This window comes from Leopardus geoffroyi, chromosome D1 (genome assembly GCF_018350155.1).
Source record: "Leopardus geoffroyi isolate Oge1 chromosome D1, O.geoffroyi_Oge1_pat1.0, whole genome shotgun sequence".
NCBI lineage: Eukaryota > Metazoa > Chordata > Mammalia > Carnivora > Felidae > Leopardus > Leopardus geoffroyi.
This window is the reverse complement of record NC_059329.1, coordinates 110678471-110696895: the sequence shown is the minus strand read 5'-3', so window position 1 is coordinate 110696895 and position 18425 is coordinate 110678471. Positions and strand designations below refer to the sequence as shown.

Here is an 18425-nt window from a genome sequence, read left to right as displayed (position 1 = left end):
ACAGATAGAGACAGAGCATGAACGGGGGAGGGGCAGAGAGAGAGGGAGACACGGAATCGGAAACAGGCTCCAGGCTCTGAGCCATCAGCCCAGAGCCCGACGCGGGGCTCGAACTCCCGGACCGCGAGATCGTGACCTGGCTGAAGTCGGACGCCCAACCGACTGCGCCACCCAGGCGCCCCTGGAATTTTAAATCTTACTGATGTAGCGTGACCCCTGCAAGCACGGACCCTGCACGTTACAAGATGTTGATCTCTGTGTCTTCCCGTTCAAGATGGGGGTGGCGGTCATGACGCCCAGTCGTAGAGTCGCTGGGGGTGATGCCGCTGCTCCCGTGGAAGCGCTCGTGCCTGCGCACCCTCAGCCCTCAGGAAACATGTGCTGTGTTGCTGTCTGTTCTAGGGGGCCGAGGCCATGGTTCTGGAGAGCGTTATGTTTGCCATTCTCGCAGAGAGGTCGCTGGGACCCAAGCTCTACGGCATCTTCCCCCAAGGCCGCCTGGAACAGTTTATCCCGGTAAGATGTGTTCTGCACCCGTCGGCCGGCACGCGCCGCAGACAAAAGATGGATTCTTGCCCTTGTGGCTGCAAGAGCCCGAGACGTCGTGCTCTGACGTAGCAAATGTGACACGTTATTCCATTGCATCAGAAATAAAGAAAAAACAAATTTCTGTTGCGTTTACATTAGCACCTCTGTCTTTCTGCAAAGATGTTCGTCCGAATGAAAAATCTGTATGAAGCCTACATTCCACTGACCCCTAAAGCTGCTTACCCCGGCATTTTCCCCCTTCACCTTGTTCCCGTGGACGTCTGGGCCTCCTTTAGAAGTCACTGCGGGTCCCCGTGGCCCTGGCCGCCGCGTGCCACACCCGGGTCTTTGCCCCGTGGGGCCACCACTGCTCTTTGCCTCATCTCCCATTTCGCTCCCTCTGTCTGAGTCTCTCCAGCTCCCACGGCCGTCAAGTGCCTCTGGTGTTTCAGGGCCCGGCTCAAATCCCGTTTCCCAGATTTGGGAGTGTTTGCCCTTTCTGGCTGTCCTGAGGCATTTCTGATGTTGCTCTAACATCCAGACCAGCGTGTCTTGCTTAGAGTTACGTGTGAGTAAACCCACGAAGGGCTTCGGGCCTCAAGAGCTCGCGTTAGAGGGAGCGTGGGGCGGCTCCAGGCCGTTCAGGTGGAGCTGCTGAGCCTGGCCGGCCTGCCTTCCCACTCACAGCCAAGCTCACAGATGTGGTGAAGGGTTCCTCTTCTTCACCTGTGGGGCCCCTCGGAGACAGGGTCACGAATGGCTGCCTTTTCCTGCCCGGCCTCACGTGGCCACCTGTACGGTTGGCCTGGCTGAAGGGAGGCCCTGCTCGCCAGGACTCAACCCGTGTTCGGCGAGAGGCTGGAGGAAGGGCTGCTGATGGTCTAATTTCCCACAGCCCAGGGATAGGAGCCTCCTTGTGACCTGTCTCCCAGGAGGGGAACCCTCTTCTAGGTCATGCGGTGGCGCCATACGAGCGGCCGCCAGCCGACAGGCCTCGGTCTCTAGCCTGGCACCGGGCTTGCCACCTGGTGGTTTTATTTATAACTGTCCCAGTAAGGACAGTAACATCTGGCTGCATGAGCATCAAATGAGATACTAATAAAGCACTTGAAAGAGTTAAAAATCTATGGGGCACCTGGGTGGCGCAGTCGGTTAAGCGTCCGACTTCAGCCAGGTCACGATCTCGCGGTCCGTGAGTTCGAGCCCCGCGTCGGGCTCTGGGCTGATGGCTCAGAGCCTGGAGCCTGTTTCCGATTCCGTGTCTCCCTCTCTCTCTGCCCCTCCCCCGTTCATGCTCTCTCTCTGTCCCCCAAAAAATAAATAAACGTTGAAAAAAAAATTTTTTTTAAAAATCTAAAGCACTTCCTGTGGTTACGAGTGGCGACACGGATGCACCTTAAGAAGGTGACACTGAGTGACAAGACCAGGTGGTGAAGGCTACAAATAGTATAGGTCATTTTAATAAAGCCCTGGAAGCACACCGGAAGCTGTGTGAAGTATACGCATGTGGTGAAACTCCTTGTAGGGAAGGGAAAGGAGCAGGGACCACAGCTCAGGATAACGGGGTGTCCTGTCCCGGACCAGGATGCGGGCGTCGGAGTGTCCGTGGGTGCATGCGGTTTGAGTTCTGTAATTCCAGTGTCTTTATATATAACGTTTGCTATGTCGTGAAGATTTTTAAAAATTCTGTTAAAATACTAGGTCGAACCACTTGAAACTACCGAGATCCAACCGCTTTTGACCCCAGAGACGGTGATTGCGTTTGGCTCGGCCTGATGGCACGTTTTACTTGCAAGTTTCCTCGGGACTGCCGCATGCGCCCCACCCCATCCGGTCCCCGAGGCACAGGAAGTGACCTCTGCGAACGCTGGTCTCCTGTTGCTCTTTCCGAAGGAGCTTAGAACCCTGCAAGGGGCTCATTTTTGAGCGCGGTTAGCCGTACACTTTCCACGGTGCCAAACAGATCAGTGGCGTTTTGTAACCGAGCCGAGGGAAGGCCGAGTGAACGCCCTGCCCTCACCTTGGTGCCACCGCTCAAGAAGCTGCAGGGCCCCAGGTGCAGGAGGAGGGCGAGGTTGGGCCTGCTGCTTCCAGGGAGCCCTGAGCTCTCGTCGCCAGGCTCCCACCATTTGTCAAGACCTGCCCGGCGGCTGCTGGCCCAGGGCCCTTGCTTGCAGCGCCCGCCCTCGTTCAGAGCAGCCCCGCCAGGGACTTGATGTGCTTCTCATTTTGTGGAAGCCGGAAAGTCAGACGCAGAGGTCTGAGCAGCGTGCCTTTGGCCCTATGCCTTTGACATGAGGATTAAAGCCAGGGTTCAAGCTGGGTTTTTTTTCTCTAGCTTGGAGACTCCCCCTGTTCACCCCTGTGCTGTGCCGCTCTGGATTTTCGGAGGAATGCCTCTTTGGGCTTCTGGAGGGGAGCAGTGCGTGTGGGAAGGGCGAACAGGTCTCAGTGGATTGTGCTTTCCTCGTGAGGAGCTGGGACGTGCCTCCGGAGCGGGCGTGGCCTCGGGCCGCAGTAGTGGGAACTGGGAGCTCTGGGGGTGGCAGTGACGGGAGCCGCAGTGGTGGGAGCCGGGCACCTCTGTTTCTTCGCTCAGCTTTGCGCTCTGAGAGCCTGCTCTGTGCCAGGCGGGGGCTGTGGACGCCACCGTGGGCGAGGGGGCCGTGGCTCATGCTGAATTCCTGGCAGTGCTCCCGATTGGGACCACCTCTTGCCTGAGATGTGTCCAGGCGGGTGTCCGAGCTGCTGAAGGAGTTAGACACGGGCTCATGTGACAAACCGCTGGAAACCTGGCGCTTTTACCAGGGAAGAGGGCACGCTCTGGCGTCAGGCAGAGGGCAGGGAGCACAGAGTCCGCCTAAACGCTTGTATGCGGGGAGGACCTTCTCACGATTAAAAGGGTTCAAAATGATACTGAGCTGTGGAGCAGGCCCCTCCCCCTTGCTGACAAACGCCGTGGCGATTGCTGGGGCACTGTCCGCGGGGCACAGTGCCCGTTCCTACGGGACTTCGGTGCGCCGGAGGAGACTTAGATGCCCTACAGAACGGACTCCTAGTCCTTAGGCTTGTGTGATCGCACACCTCCAGGTTCCCTGAACAAATGCTGTTTTCTAACTCCCTTTTTTATTCCAGAGCCGGCGATTAGACACTGAAGAATTAAGTTTGCCAGATATTTCTGCAGAAATAGCTGAGAAAATGGCCACGTTTCATGGTATGAAAATGCCATTCAATAAGGAACCAAAATGGCTTTTTGGAACAATGGAAAAGTAAGTGGCCAAACCGCTTGGCTCTGACTCAGTTTTGTGTTAGCGGCCACCAGAGGTGCCAGCGTGAGTACTTGTTTGCCACGGTGGTCGGAGTCCTTCCTCTGGTCTGCCGGACAGGTGGGTGGGCAGGAAGCGAGTTTTCTAGAGAGCCCGGGTTCCCCGCTGGCATCCCGTGGCTGCACTTCACGGGGGCTCCAGGAGGAGGCCACGGGGGACTGAGCGGTGGTTTCCGTTCTCCCCTTTCCTGCAAGGTATCTGAATCAAGTCCTGAGGGTCAAGTTTGCCGGGGAGCCCAGAGTGAAGCAGCTCCACAGACTCCTCCGCCACAACCTGCCTTTGGAACTGGAGAACCTGAGGTGAGGCGTGGTCCGTGGCGACGGCGCGGGTTTTCTTCTGGAACGGAGGTCGTGGGGGCGGCAGGCTGGGGGTGTCCGCGGAGGAGGGGAACCGTGCACCGCAAGCTCTGGGGGGAAATGGAGTAGGAAGCTCGGCGCTGGCCTCCGAGCAGGGGCTACCGCCCGGCCTTTGGGGTGCAGCGGTGCGGGCCTCCGGCATTCGCCCCGAGTGCGAGCGGTCCCGGCCTTCTTCAGTCACATCTGCACGTGGTGCCCAGCAAGTGGTGACCGGGACGTTCTTCAAGGCGCTTGTGTTTTAGTAGGAGAGACGGAGACCAGCAAACACGTCCCGTAATGTCAAGTCGTGGAAGAGGTGTGACGGAGACCAGAGGCAGACCGATGAGGAGGGTCATACTGGGGTGGGCGGGGGGCGCTGCGCGCCCGGACCCACGGCCACGTGAGGGGGGCCCTCCAGGAGCGGGCCCACACGGGAAGAGCTGGGCGCCCCGGGGGCTCACGAGGGTCTCCGGGCTGAGCTGCTGCGGAGCTGTCGTCGCGTGATGGTGGCGCTCCCGGAGGCCACGAGACAAGCGCTGCAGGGAGGCCGTGTGGCGCCGCGGGGCACCTGTTGCAGCGCTGGGCACAGGGGTGGTGGCGCTCCGTCTCTGGCCTACGGTGTGACGAGTGACGGCAAAACCTTCCTTTCCCAGGTCGCTGCTGGAATCCACCCCTTCTCCGGTTGTGTTTTGTCATAACGACTGTCAGGAAGGTAAGGATTGCTGCCTGTTTTGTGGAGCTGGCTTCGTGTGTCTGCTCGGAAGGCCGAGTGTGTGTGCGCGTGCGTGTGTGTCCACTGTGTGATGAGTGCCAGGGCCGCGGAGAGGGGAATGGCTGTGTGCATAATGGCAGGGCCGCACAATGGAGTGCTGTGGAACTGTTGAAAAGAATGAGGTCGAGTTTTTATACAGAAAAATCTCCAGGATGTGTTAAGAGAAAAAAAGCAACTTTTGGAAAAACACAGGGGTATCCTCCCATTTTTGCAAGAAATATATTCACAGAAGAAAAAATGAGAACCTTCGCTAACCTGGGAGGATAAAGGACGGAAACTTCCAAAGTCACTTACTCGTTTAGTGTTTACTCTGGTGGACACAGGACTTCGGTAATCTGAGGGCACAGTAGGAGATGACCGTCGCCGGGATCGGTCCTGGGGGCCTCGCGGCTAATCGAGGTCACCTGCTCTCAAGATCAGTTCACTCTGCCATGGCCTCGAGTCTCTCTGCCTTCAGGAAATTACGACGCTGGATACCCCTTACTGTGAGCCACCTTTGCCCACCGTGACTTCAAATGGAGGCCCGGTCTAGCTGGGCAGGTCCCACGGCTGCTGCCGTGGTGCTTTGGCACCCGGCAGGCTCCGCCGTGCTGTCCTTGTCCTCTCCACCGCTGCTGGCTCATGCCCACCCTCGGGCCGTTTGCCAGACTCAGCGGTTTGTTTTTAATTTTAACAATAGTCCGTGTTGAGGGTCAGTCATCGATAAGACATCAGGTTGAGCCAAAATACGTTTTATTGAAGAGTTGATCATTGCTGGCCACGTCTCGCAGTGTAGACGCGTCAGCCACAGGTTTGCGTGGCAGCGGGCGGTAGCGGCACAGACGTCACCGGGGGCGTGAGGGAGGCCGGCTGCCGGCGGTGGCCATGTGTGCAAGGGCCAGAGAAGCTGGGGGCGTCTGTCTCCCTTTTTCTGCCGCTTTGGGCATCCGCTTCCAAGTCTCCTTTTCCTGGCCACCGGAAACAGAAGATGGATGCCGAGAAGCCTAGAAAGTGCACCTCCTGCAGAAACCCTGGAGAGAGGGGCCAAAAACCTAGCAAAGCCTGGCTCGCCAGTGCCACCCCCCAGCCCCGTAGTCACGCTGAGCGCCGTGTAGAGTGTGGGGGTCTTGGAACGTGTGTCTGAAGAGCCAGTCTGGCAGTCAGTTCACTTGTGGCCCGGAATTCGGCCTCACGGGACCTGTGGCGGAAGGAACGCCACCTGTGGCCGCCGCCTCAGGAGGAGAAGTGGGTGAGGCGAAGCAGTGGGGCCGAGTATGTTCCCCGGAGCCATACGCACGGCAGCTGCCCTCACCGGTGACATCCTCGTCGGGGGGGACACCAGGACGCAGCTCCCTAGCTGGTGGGCCACAGCCGGCCCGTCTGCCACCCCGCCTCAGCGCTGCTGGGCATGTTGGGTCAGCCAGAACTCTGGCATGCCAGTCCAGCGTCGTCTTCTGCACCCCTGTGTGAAACGACTGGGGAGTACTGCCCCAGCAAGTGAATGGCGGGCCATTCTTGTTCGGGGGGTAAGCCCGGGGCCGTGTTACTCTTGGGCTGCTGTGAACAGGGGCTCTTGTGTCCGCACGGCCCGGGCCTTCTGTTTTGGGGGTGGGGGGGGGGGGGTGTGACAGTGCTGCTCCTGGGACTCTGTGACCTGCGTTCACTTGTGTGGTTCGGATTCCCGGAGAGGATCAGAACCGCTCTTGGCCCTGCCGGTCAGGGGCTCGTGCCTTCGACTGTGAAGCCCACAGTAAATGGCACGTCGTCGAAACCTTTTTTGCAGGTAACATCTTAATGCTGGAAGGCAGAGAGAATTCTGAAAAGCAGAAACTGATGCTCATCGACTTCGAATACAGCAGTTATAATTACAGGTAACACGTTACAGTAAAACGTGTTTATTTCCATATCGTTCTATTAGGTTAATGATACACATAGGAAACAATTAGAGCAGAAAACAGGCAGCAGTGGCAACAAAATACAGCGGAAGCTGGTGCGTTTGTCCCCGCGGCCTGCAGTGGTGCGTGAGGCAGCAAGGCCTGTTCTCCATGGTTCGTGGGGAGCAACGGTGTGAGGAGTCACGATGCGCAACTTGGTATTTTGTTGGTGTCAGAGGTCAGAGCCCTGAGTGCGGGAGGCTCTCAAACCATTGCTTTTGTTTTTTTTTAAGTTTTTTTTTTTTTTTTTGAGACAGTGAGTGCACACGCACGTGCAAGTGGGGGAGGGGCAGAGAGAGAGAGAGATTGAGAGAGAGAGAGAGAGAGAGAGAGAGAGAGAGAGAGGATCCCAAGAGGCTCCACACTGGCAGCACAGAACCCAGTGCGGGCCTCCCTCCCACAAACTGTGAGATAATGAGCTGAGCCGGAATCTAGAGTCCGATGCTGAATCGACTGAGCCACCCAGGCGCCCCTTGAACAATGGCTCTTGAGTCATGGGCACTTTCGTGGCTCCAGTCGGCTGTGGCTCTGGTAACTGCCCCGTTGGCTCTCCCTGTCACTGATGCTGTCATCCCCGGGGAACCTCGGGAAGGACAGTTTGTTGCTGGGAGGGGTGCTCACGACTCGGCCTTTGTCCTTCTCTGGGCAGGGAGCCTTGTGCCGTGGCAGGGTGCCCTGTTCGCAGCGTCTCTTACCTCTCTTTCAGGGGATTTGACATTGGGAATCATTTCTGTGAGTGGATGTATGACTATAACTATGAAAAGTACCCTTTCTTCAGAGCCAACATCCTGAAGTACCCCACCAAGAGACAGCAGGTAGGAGACTACTGGGTGGAGGCTTGATAGGAGGTAAATTACGTGAGTCAGTTTTATGCAGTTAGAATTGATTACTTCTTCAATTTTCACAAGACCCTTAGGAAAGGGTCAGAATGGTTCAGCAGACCCTTTTGCTCTAAAATGTTATTTTGTGTCAAGACACAAAGTTGACATTTTAATCCCCGTGCCGGCGATAACCTGTGTTCGGTTAGAGAGTGGTCTCTTTTGTAGCTCCTTCTGGTTTTTTCCAAAAAGCCCAGCCTCTGTTCTGCTCTGTGGCCTTCTTTTTGGGGATCACGGTGTTTCCTGTGTGTGTTTCACTCCCTGCAGACAGAAGTAATCTTTTGGGCAGCATGACTCAGGAGCCGCTGTGGTGTTAACCAGTTCCCCGTCCTGTCCCGAGTGTGGGGGTCGAGGGGCCGCGGGAAGAATCGCCGTGTGGGAATTTCCCCCTCGGGAGCCCCCTACTCCATTCCTCAGCCCGCTGCTGGAGCGGCTGGGGATGAGTGGGCAGCGGGGTGGAAGCAGGCCAGGTTGTGGAGAGGGAGGGCCGAGCCCGCTTCCCTGAGCCTGTGCAGGACAGCGTCTCTGCCCGCTTCGCGACCCCCCTGCCACAGAACCGCTCTTCCCGCGGAACCCCTGCCAGTGAGCAGCGTTTCAGAGAGGTCAGAGCGGCGCGAGGACGGGGATGCAGCCAGTCGCTGCTGTCACTCACTCGGGACGTGTTTCTCGGTCACTCGCCTGCGCCAGGCACGGTGATGGTGTCTTCGGTCGATGGCCCACGCGCCAGGGGCTGCCGTTCAGATGTTGACTTGCCGTGGGACGGAAACCGCGTTGCCCTCTCCTCGCCACGTCGTAGGGCCAACCGCGATGAACTTGAGTATCAGTTGGCCAAGCCGGTTCTGGCCCTCAAGGTCATGCTGTGTGAGAAGGAAGGGAGGGGAAGAGTAGGCCGTTTAGCCTGAGGAAGAAGAAGCAGCAGTCTTCAGGTATTTGAATTTTTGCCTCACTGAAAAGAAAGCAGCCCTTTGTAAAAACGGGGCAGCCCTGGAGGTGAGAACCCCCAAGCCAGGAAGAGGGGCCTTTCAGTAAGAAGGCAGGCTTCCTGTTAACGCACAGAAGAGCTGTGTGGCCGCCAGCACCGCACAGCAATGCGAATAGTTGTTGGTCTTTTCTCGATACCCCTTCTGCACCGCTGAGGTAATCTCGCGCTTGTCTCACTTTAGGCCGTTAATGAGATGTTTTAAAACGTTAAGCCATCTTAGAATTTCTAAAATAGACCACTCGAGTGAAGTGTGTTATTTTGGAGCGCTCTCTTGGATCCAGTTAAGCAGTCTCTCACTTAGGAGTTTGACATCTGTGTACATATGTGGATTGGGCTCTTAACGTTCATTTTAAAAACCATTATTCATATCTGCTTGTGGAATAAGGATGATACTAGTCTAATAAAATGAGTCGGGTGTCCCTTTTTAATTTTCTGGAACAAATTTATATTAAACATGACGTTCTTTGAAGATTTGGTAGACTTTGCCTGTAAGAAAACGTGGGCCTAGAACTTTTTGGGAGAGAAGGCCACGAATGGTGACCCCGTCTCTTAGGGTGTTGATCTATTCAAATTTTCTGCCGACTTGAGCATTTAGTATCTCCTGGAAATTAACCCATCACGTGTGGTGGTTCACGCATGGGTTTTAGGAACTACTGTGCCATTTGAATCCCAATCTGCTACTGACTTTACTGTCACCTGCTGCGTCTGTGCTTCCATTTCCTCATCTGCAGAAATGATTTTGTTACTGTGAGGGGCGAGGTAATATGCAGAAACAAATGCTCAGAGTAGCACCTGCTGCATAGAATTTACTAGGGGCCAGCGGTCACCTTTTCTGTGCAGATGTACTCCTTCTGGAGCCCCCTGCCAGGACAGTGCTGGGGCTGGAGGGATGCCTTCTGGTGGGAGGGGGTGCACTGTGTGAAAGCCGGTTTTGGAGAAGGGCGATGGCAGAGCTGGTCGAGAAGCAGTGTTGGCATTCCAAGTAGGTAATCGCTTCCTGGCGTTCTAGGTCACGTAACTGATGCCGTTTCCTTATTTATCAGAGAAAGCAAGCGGTAGTTTGCCGTGTTCTGTCTAAGACGAAATAACTGAAGGACATGGGATCTCCCCAATCCTAGTGCGAGTGTGGACTATGTGTGGGGCCTGGTAGACCCTCTTCTCCAAACCAAAATCAGACGTGGCCAACGGACGGACATAAATGTGTAGATAATCGTGGCACCGCAGGGGGAAGGCCCTTCTGCATGGTCTGGTCAGCTCTCACCCTCGGGTGGCGGGGGGGCACCTGCCAACACCTTTGGGCTCCCTGGCGCCTGTGCCTGGGCTTCCTGCGGTGACCCTGCACAGAATGCCAGCCAGTCTGGGGAGACGCATGATGTAGGCTTTGCACCCAGACCATGGGAAACATGAGTGTGGATTAGATTCTGCCTGTTTTCGCTGGAAGTCATCGTAATTTCCCGTACTAGTCTTGCCAACAAGACAGCATCGACAGCAAGCTGGAGCTCCCTGCTGGATCAGCGAGCTTCCACACTCCCCACGCCTGGCACAGAGCTGCTCGGGCTCGGCTGGGCCTTCTCCAGGCGTCTCTGGCGACGCGGGGTGTCCACTGGACGTGTAGTGCTTCCTGACAGCTGTCGACACCATCTGTCTAACCATCACTGACTCTGATGTAATTCCTTTTTTTAAAGCTCCACTTTATTTCCAATTACTTGGCCGCATTCCAAAATGAATTTGAAAACCTCAGTAATGAAGAAAAGTGCATTATAGAAGAAGAGATGTTGCTTGAAGTCAATAGGTAATTGTTTCCTTTCATTGATTGATAAAGATAGCTGTCCTGTTCCAGAATATAATCGGGGTGACTGCTTGCAATCCTGAGTATTTTAGGAGCTTCTCTACAAACATACGTCTCTAGGACTTGTACTTTGTCCAAAGGGGAACATTGGACACCTCTCCCGATTGCAGCTCACGGCAGGGGCGGGGAGCAGGGTCAGTGCACAAGGTCACGAGGCTCGGATGGTGCCCCAAACTGTAATCCACGTGTAAGACTCAGCGGAACAAGGCCGTGCCATCCAGGGCCTGCGCCCTCTTGTCGCCCGATGCTCGTGAAATGGTGGGCACCATCCATTAATGTGTTTCTTCTAAAAAATAATGACAGATTGTGAGCATTGGTTCTGAGTCTTGCTTGTTTAACTTTGTTTCAGCAGCTCTCAAAGCAGAGCTGAGAAACTTCTGGATTTTGTAAAGGTTCCGACCCCTGTGTATCATATACACTCATCTCCCAAGTCTGGAGGCTTGAGTTACTCCCATCCTTTGGGGTCTGTTACAACAGGAGATTCTTGCTAAAAATGTCTCCGTACCTCTGACCCACCTTGTTCTGTCCAGCCCACTTAGCACAGATCATGTCTTCCAGATCCTGGTCTTCAGAAGTGTCCACGCCCCTGTTGCTGAGCATGTGGCCGGCCCTGCCGGCCCCGGGGCTCCCCCTGCAGCACGGAGCTTCCCTCTCTGGTTCGGGAATGGGTAGAAAATAGAAAAATGGAGAGCCAGACAGGAAGGGGAGCCCCAAGGGACGTGTAGAGGGTCAGGGAGTACAAGCAGGGGTGAGGAGGATACTAGAGCATTCAGTGAAGCCCACAGGCACTGTTGTGAGGGGGCACGTGCGTGGGTTCACGGTGACCGAGGCCATAGTGCAGCGTAGAGATGGGGACTGTCACACCCTCCTCTGTTTCACCACTGTGCTGTGAGGGCAGGGGTGAGGGTGGGGCGGCATCCAGCTCCAGGAAGGGTGGTGAGTTACGCAGAGGCCTGCATTTTCCCCCTCTTGCTGCACAATGTGCCCTGAGGGTTGCTGGTGCCGTGGGCTCACACATGTAGCAGAGAGCGTTTCTTTCCCAGAGTAGCCCTTGCCTGCCTGCGTGGCCCCCAGGGCCCCTGTTGAGTCCCGTGACTGTGTGACTGTCGCAGTCCCACTCGGCAAGTCCACCCGCCCCCAGCCAGAGGTGGGCGGAGCCGGCAGCCGTGCTCCCAGCTGCTCGCTGCCTGTGGCGTGTAATCCCACCGAGCTGGCCAGGGCAGACCCAGTTTGCATCCAGAGGAGGTAAAACGCCCACCTGCAGGAAATTCCGTCATCGGGCCTGTGGCTGGTGCCGCCCATCTCACGTGCGTCTCCTGCTCTTGTAATTACAGGTTTGCCCTTGCGTCCCATTTCTTCTGGGGACTTTGGTCCATCGTACAGGCCAAGATTTCTTCCATTGAATTTGGGTACATGGTATGTTTTGGGGGTGGTTTTCTCTTCTATTCTCAGAAAGAAAATTGTTAACGATGTCTGTGAATGCTTGGTGGTAAATGACCGCTTTTTGCAGAGGGCTCCCTGTGCCCCCGCAAGTTGTGAATGAGGCGACCCGGCACCAGGACAGCAGGCTCAGCCCAGGAAGCTGAGGGTTAAAGGCTGCATAATTTAACCCACTCTCACTGGCTCCGCATCTGCAAAGGCAGGTGACCAGCAGGCCAGGCCTTCCCTGCTCCAGAGAATGCTGTGTGGTCCTGTGGTTCGCCTGGGGGATGTAGAAATCAGACCCTGGAGGTCCAGCCCTTGACCTCAGTCCCTTCGGACACAGGGGACAGCGAGTGAAGGAACACGATGGGGTCTGCCTCTGTGTTTTCCTCAGCTGTCACGGCTCCGTTCTCCGGCCTGCAGCACCCCACGTCGTGCGGGCGGCTGGTGCTGACTCAGTGAGCCGTCCTGGTTGCTGCAGGCAAGTTTGACAAGCCAGGCTGTCATTTTCTTCTAACTTTAGGAAGCGTCCTTGACATAGACAGTTTTAACCTCGAGTTAAGCCCTCTGTTGCCCCATGGTGAGTGTTGGGAGTGTGTTCCAGGGCAGGGGCATGTAAAGTCTCTAGTGAGCACCTTGCTTTGAGACAGGAGGTGGGAGTGACTAGTTCTCTGATCCCCTAGTCCTGTACGAGGCGGAAGGGTTGGTACTGCACAGGTGGTCTCAGGCCAGAGAAGGGGAATATGGAGTTTTGAAGCAGATTTAGTCACGGTCAAGTGATTATTGTAAGGCAAAGTAGACATCAAAAAAAATACTACCAGAGATAAAGAATAATTTTGTAATAATAAAAGAATCAATTGATCTAGAAGACATTAAGAAAATCGTGGATGCGTCCATCCCTTTCTTGCTTCAAAAGACGTAAAGCAAAACCTGAGAAAACTGATGGAGAGAGAGGCGGACCCACAGAGCAGACCTCCCCCTCCCTTGGTGACAGCAGAGCCAGAAACACAGCAGCAGGAGGGACGGAGGAGTGGACAGCACTCTCCCGGCTTGACGTAACTGATGCCCACCGCAGAAGGTACATTCTTGCCCATTGAATATGGAATGTTCATCAAGATGGACCATATGCTGAGCATTAGAAAATAGGTCTCAAGTGGAAAAGAATTGAAATGCAGAGAATATACTCTGACCCTGGTGGAATTTAATAGGATATCAACAACAACAAAATCTTGAAACTTCTTAGTTATTTGGAAATTAAACAGTACATCTAAATAAGCCCTGGATCAAAGAAGAAATGAAACAAAATATTTCAAAGAAAATTATAAGGAACACAGTATATCAGAATTTGTGAGATGTAGTTCGAGTAGTGTTTAAAAACTTGTGGCTTTGAAGGTTACACATTTGTATTAGATAAGAAAGTTTTCAAACCAGTGACCTTAAGAAGCTAGAAAGAGAAAAACAAGCTTAAGCCCAAAGTCAGTAGAACTAAATAAAAATAAAAGCAGAAATCGTTGAAATAGAAAATGAATGGGAAAAAAAAAAAGTCAGTGAAACCAAAAGTTGGTTCTTTGAAAAGTTCAATAATATTTATAAACTTTTGGCTATACTGAGCAAGTAAAAGAGAAGACACATGACTGATACCAGGTATAAAGAAGACATCACTACAGATCCTATGGATGCTAAAAAGGGTAAGAGAATATTATGAATAACTTCATGCCAACGGATCGACAGTGTGCACGTGCAAATGTCTTAGAAGATACAAATTACCAAAACTGACATAACGAATGACCATATATTTATTCAATAAATTGAATTCATAATCAGAAAGGAAGAAGAAAAACTGCCTTTATTTTATAGGTGACATGATCATGCAGATGAGGAAATATAAAAGAATCAGTAGAAAAGCTGAACTATGCAGGGAGTTTACTGAGGTCACAGGATACAAGGGCAGTGTATAAAAACCAGCTGCATTCCTATATGGTAGAAATAGTTACAGGTGAAATTTCACTATATTGACAATGGCATAAAAGTATGAAATACTTAGGGGGATAAGGTTTTTAAAATACGTGCGTGACCTGTGTACTGAGAGCTGTAAAACATTGCTAAGAGAGCCTAAATGGAGACAGAGACCACATTCATGGCTTCAGAAGACTCGGTATTAAGAGTCTGTTCTTCCCAAACCGATCTCCAGAGTCTCCACGATCCCAGTCAAAACCCCCACAGGCTTTTTGGCAGAAACCAATAAGCTGATTCTAAAGTGTATGTGAAACTAAAACTAAGGAACCAAGTCGGAAGACTCATTCTGCCTGATGTCGAGATGTATCGACACAGTGTGGCATTGGTGGAAAGACGGACGTCAGTCAAATGGAGCAGAGTCCACCGCCCAGAAATAGACTCACACGTAGAGCCAACCAGTATTCAACAGAAGGGCCACAATAATTCATTGGGGGAAAGAAAGGGTTATATTTTCAAAACTGATGTGGGAACAACTAAATAGCCATATGGAAAAAATACTGAACCTTGATCTCCTGCCATACACAAAAGTTAACTTGAAAGAGAGAACAGACCTAAATGTAAAAGCTCAGACCACCACGTGTCTGAAAAACACAAGAGAGAAGCTTCCTGACCGAGGCAGAGATTTCTTAGGTTACATAAAGCACTGACCATAAAAGTAAGTTGGGCTTAATCAAAATGAAAAACTTTGGCTCTTTGAATGACATCCTTAAGAAAATAAAAAGGCAAGCACAAACAGGAGAAGATGTTGCAAATTTGTATCTGACCAGGACTTGTATTTAGAATATAGAAAGAACTCACAACTTAGCAAGAAACCACACCTCCTTTATAAACAGGCAAAAGATTGGGACACTGCACAGAAGATAAACAAATGGCCAGTACACATCTTTTTGTCTGCATGATGTAATTAGTCGTAAAAAGAGATGCAAATCAAATCTTCAGTGTGATTCCCTACACACCTGTGATGGTGGCTAAAACTTTAAGACACTGACAACATCAGACGTTAGCAGGAGTGTGGAGCAGCCGGAACTGGCATACGTTGCCGAGGGGGCTGCTGGTGAGAGGGTCTGACCGGTCTGGAAGACAGTCCGGCCACACATTTACCGTACAGCCCGATAGTCTTCTACTGTGGCATCATTGATCCAGGAGACGTGAAAGCATACATCCACGCCAGGACTGGGGTTCAAATGCTCACAGCAGCTTTCTGTGTGATAGCCCTGAAATGGAAATACCCTCCATGCCGATCGGATGAATGGATAAATGTGCCGCGTGAGGTCCAGATGATGGAAAAGTACCCCGCAGTAAGCCAGAATGAACCCAGATGCTCACCACAGCACGGATGAATCCCAGAAACGTTATGCTGCGTGAAACAAACCAGGCAAAAGGGTACAGACCGGGTGACTCCATTTATGGAAAAGCTTTCTATTAGCAATCCGTACTGATCGAAATTGGTTCAGAGGCTGCCTGTGGCCAGGCGGCAGGGTGGGACCCGTGGAAACTCGAGTGTGCCGGAATATTCTTTATCGTAACTGTGGTGGTGCTGCTGAACTCGATGTATGCGTTTGTGAAAACTGTCCAACCGTGTGCGTGAAGGAGTTAATTTTTGTGGCATAGAAGTTACACCCCAGCACCGAGTTGTGAACAGCGATGCTGTGATCTTCTGGCAGTTAGCGTCACACGCTTTTCAGTTTGGAGCAGGTGCTTAAGAGATCGCGTCGTCCACCCTGACGGATGGATGGGGGAGCAGGCCCAGAGACACACGGTGGCTTGACCGTTCTCGTTCTCGAATGCCCAGAACACGAGACCAGCTTTTCTTCCCTCTCTCATTCTGGGCAGTAATCATGCCGTAGGGGGTTCCAGAAAACCCATGGTGCGTCCTTTCTTGCACCTCTGTCCTCTACTTCCTGACACCCCCGGGACCTTTTCCTTTGAGAGGGGAGCCTTTGTTTGCATCAGTGTCTGCAGCGTTCCGGTCAACAAGATGGCGCACCGTGGCAGCGCACAAATACGTAGGCGGGGGTCCCGTCTGGATTGCAGGGCCAGGGTGGCCAGGGTGACTGAGCTTGGTGCCTGGGCTCCCGGACAGCCTGCGGCAGCCGGAGCTGTTCTGTTCTGTGCCCTTGGTGGTTGGGCCCTGCCCTGCGGCGGGGGGGGGGGGGGGGGGGGGGGGGGGGGGGGGGGATGGGATGGGGGGGTGCGGGACGTGGGCGGCTCTGGGCGGGAGTCCTTGGTGAGCCTGCCCTTCCTTGTGTCTCCTAGGACTATGCCCAGGCAAGGTTCGATGCCTATTTCGACCAGAAGAGGAAGCTTGGGGTGTGAGTGTGGGAGGCGCCAGCGGCTTCATCCCTTGACCGTGCAGGGGCGGCCGAGCCAGAGGGGCCCTCGGTGCTCCGACGGCCGTACCTGCGGCACGAAGGCTCGGATGTCTCGCTGCCCAACACAGATTGTATGATACGAAAGACTGTATTAAAACTGAGTAACATTTATTTCATATCTTGTTTACGATTTCACTAGGACTCTGCGATGAGATCGGGAAGCAGAAATATAGTACAATAGTGCAATATCTCAGAATCCTTTTAATCTAGGCAAGGCATCTTGTGTCCGGGGCCTGAAGTTTTCAGTCAGATATGGCAGACAGCAAGAGTGAACCGTGTTTCTGCGGGTACTTTTTTTGGTTAATGTTGATTTTTTCAAGGATGTGAATTAACGTGCTGGTGAGCACGGCAGCCAGGCTCTCTGGGGTAACGAACGATGTGTGTAGACACCGCTCGCTCCCGAGGGTGGCCCGTCAGCCGGGACAGACTGTGATGTCGCTCTGCGGCCCGGCCGCGAGTCTCCGAAGCTGCTCCTTCACCTTCTGGTCCATGTGGCGGATGCACGAGACCGCAGACGGCTCAGGAGGGGGGTGAGCCGTTGTCTGCATCCCGTGACCATGGCCCCCGGGGACCTGTCAGGCCAGCGCGTCGCCCCCTAACCGGGCGCTTCCCCCGCCCTGCTCTCCTCCGTAACTGAATGTGCTTCTCTAACCCCGGCTTCGGGGCGGGCAGGCGGCTGTGGCCCACACAGAGCCCACGGCCGGCGGAGGAGCGGTGTGGGGTCCTGGGGACACACACACCTCCCGGCTGCCTTCCCCGTGGAAAGCGGGGTTGGCCCGAACGTCTGCAGCTTTCCTCTTCCTCTTCCTCCTCCGCCTCTGCTCGGGGATCCTGTGACCGGGCTGGCTGCCCTGGCATCGTCCTGCCCGGGGGCTCCCTCTGCTGGGGGCCGAGGCCCGGCTTTGGCCCTCGGCCAGGTGCCCCCGCCCTCGCTGCCCCCCTGTGTCCCTGACGGGTCATTCTGGTGGGAAAGAGCAGCCAGTATACGGAACATGGGGGTGTGGATGCAGTAGGCCTGTGACACCCATATATATTAAATGTCCTTTGGGATGATTTTTTTTTTACTCTGAACTCTTATTTGAATTGTTAATTTTGTGCATACGTTTCTGCTACCAGAGATTGTACTATACAAACAATAAAAGCATACAAACCGATCCTCGCTGTCACCCTTGGGTGTGTCCTAAGTGTCAGGCAAGGCTCCCAACCCACCCCCATCCCCGTAAAGACCCCTAGAAGGATGTAGAAACTGGAAGCAATAGTATATCCCGGAGGAAACTCAACGGGTTGCCTTGGCCAAGGCAGGAGGGACATTTTCCACTATTCACCCTTCTAGACATTTAAAATTTTTTTTTTTTTTAATTTTTTTTTTTTCCCCAACGTTTATTTATTTTTGGGACAGAGAGAGACAGAGCATGAACGGGGGAGGGGCAGAGAGAGAGGGAGACACAGAATCGGAAACAGGCTCCAGGCTCTGAGCCATCAGCCCAGAGCCCGACGCGGGGCTCGAACTCACGGACCGCGAGATCGTGACCTGGCTGAAGTCGGACGCTTAACCGACTGCACCACCCAGGCGCCCCTAGACATTTAAAATTTTAACCAGGTGAATGTGTTTTGGTATCTGAGCAATAAACGGTCCCTCACGCCTGCGTAAGCTGTCACCCAGAGCGATGCTCCCCCCTCCTTCCTGTGCCCACCCAGGCTCTGCCCTGTGGCCCCGCCAGCCACACCCTCCCCACCGCGTCTGGGGGCTCTGAGCAGGGCAGTCCTGGACCCAGGGGACGGGCTCCTCCCAGCAGCTGGCCAGATGAGCGCCAGGCCACCCGGCTTGCTGTGCCCAGGGCCTTGCTGGCCTCAAAGCGGCCTTTGTTCCCGGGGCCTCCTGCCGGAAGAACCACTTTGCAGCTCTTCGGCCCGAGCAAGCAAGGCCTCTGAGAAGCACTGGTGCTGCCTTCTAGCCGGTGGGGGGACCCAGGCCAGAAAGACATGTGAAATGCCATCATCCACCCCACCAGCGGGAGGATGGCCTCAGGGG

At 54.0% G+C, this 18425-nt stretch overlaps 1 protein-coding gene across 17 annotated transcripts in view; it reads left to right on the top strand.

Annotated features, from left to right (window-relative positions):
- CHKA (choline kinase alpha) overlaps nucleotides 1-16509 on the top strand; it is a 62578-nt gene extending 46069 nt beyond the window's left edge. For 4 of the 17 annotated variants that reach the window (XM_045486112.1, XM_045486108.1, XM_045486107.1 and 1 more), the window contains 7 exons: nucleotides 403-516; nucleotides 3664-3797; nucleotides 4049-4153; nucleotides 4843-4901; nucleotides 6724-6811; nucleotides 7581-7689; nucleotides 8307-9203. In XM_045486112.1, the coding sequence (XP_045342068.1) occupies nucleotides 403-516; nucleotides 3664-3797; nucleotides 4049-4153; nucleotides 4843-4901; nucleotides 6724-6811; nucleotides 7581-7689; nucleotides 8307-8654 (957 nt within the window). In that variant the 3' untranslated portion in view covers nucleotides 8655-9203. Of the gene's footprint in view, nucleotides 1-402; nucleotides 517-3663; nucleotides 3798-4048; nucleotides 4154-4842; nucleotides 4902-6723; nucleotides 6812-7580; nucleotides 7690-8019; nucleotides 8277-8306; nucleotides 9204-10419; nucleotides 10527-11917; nucleotides 12016-12055; nucleotides 12283-12348; nucleotides 12487-16277 lie in introns of those variants that run through there. The other 13 variants (XM_045486118.1, XM_045486115.1, XM_045486113.1 and 10 more) reach the window with 8 other exon arrangements.
- Nucleotides 16510-18425: the final 1916 nt, after the last annotated feature.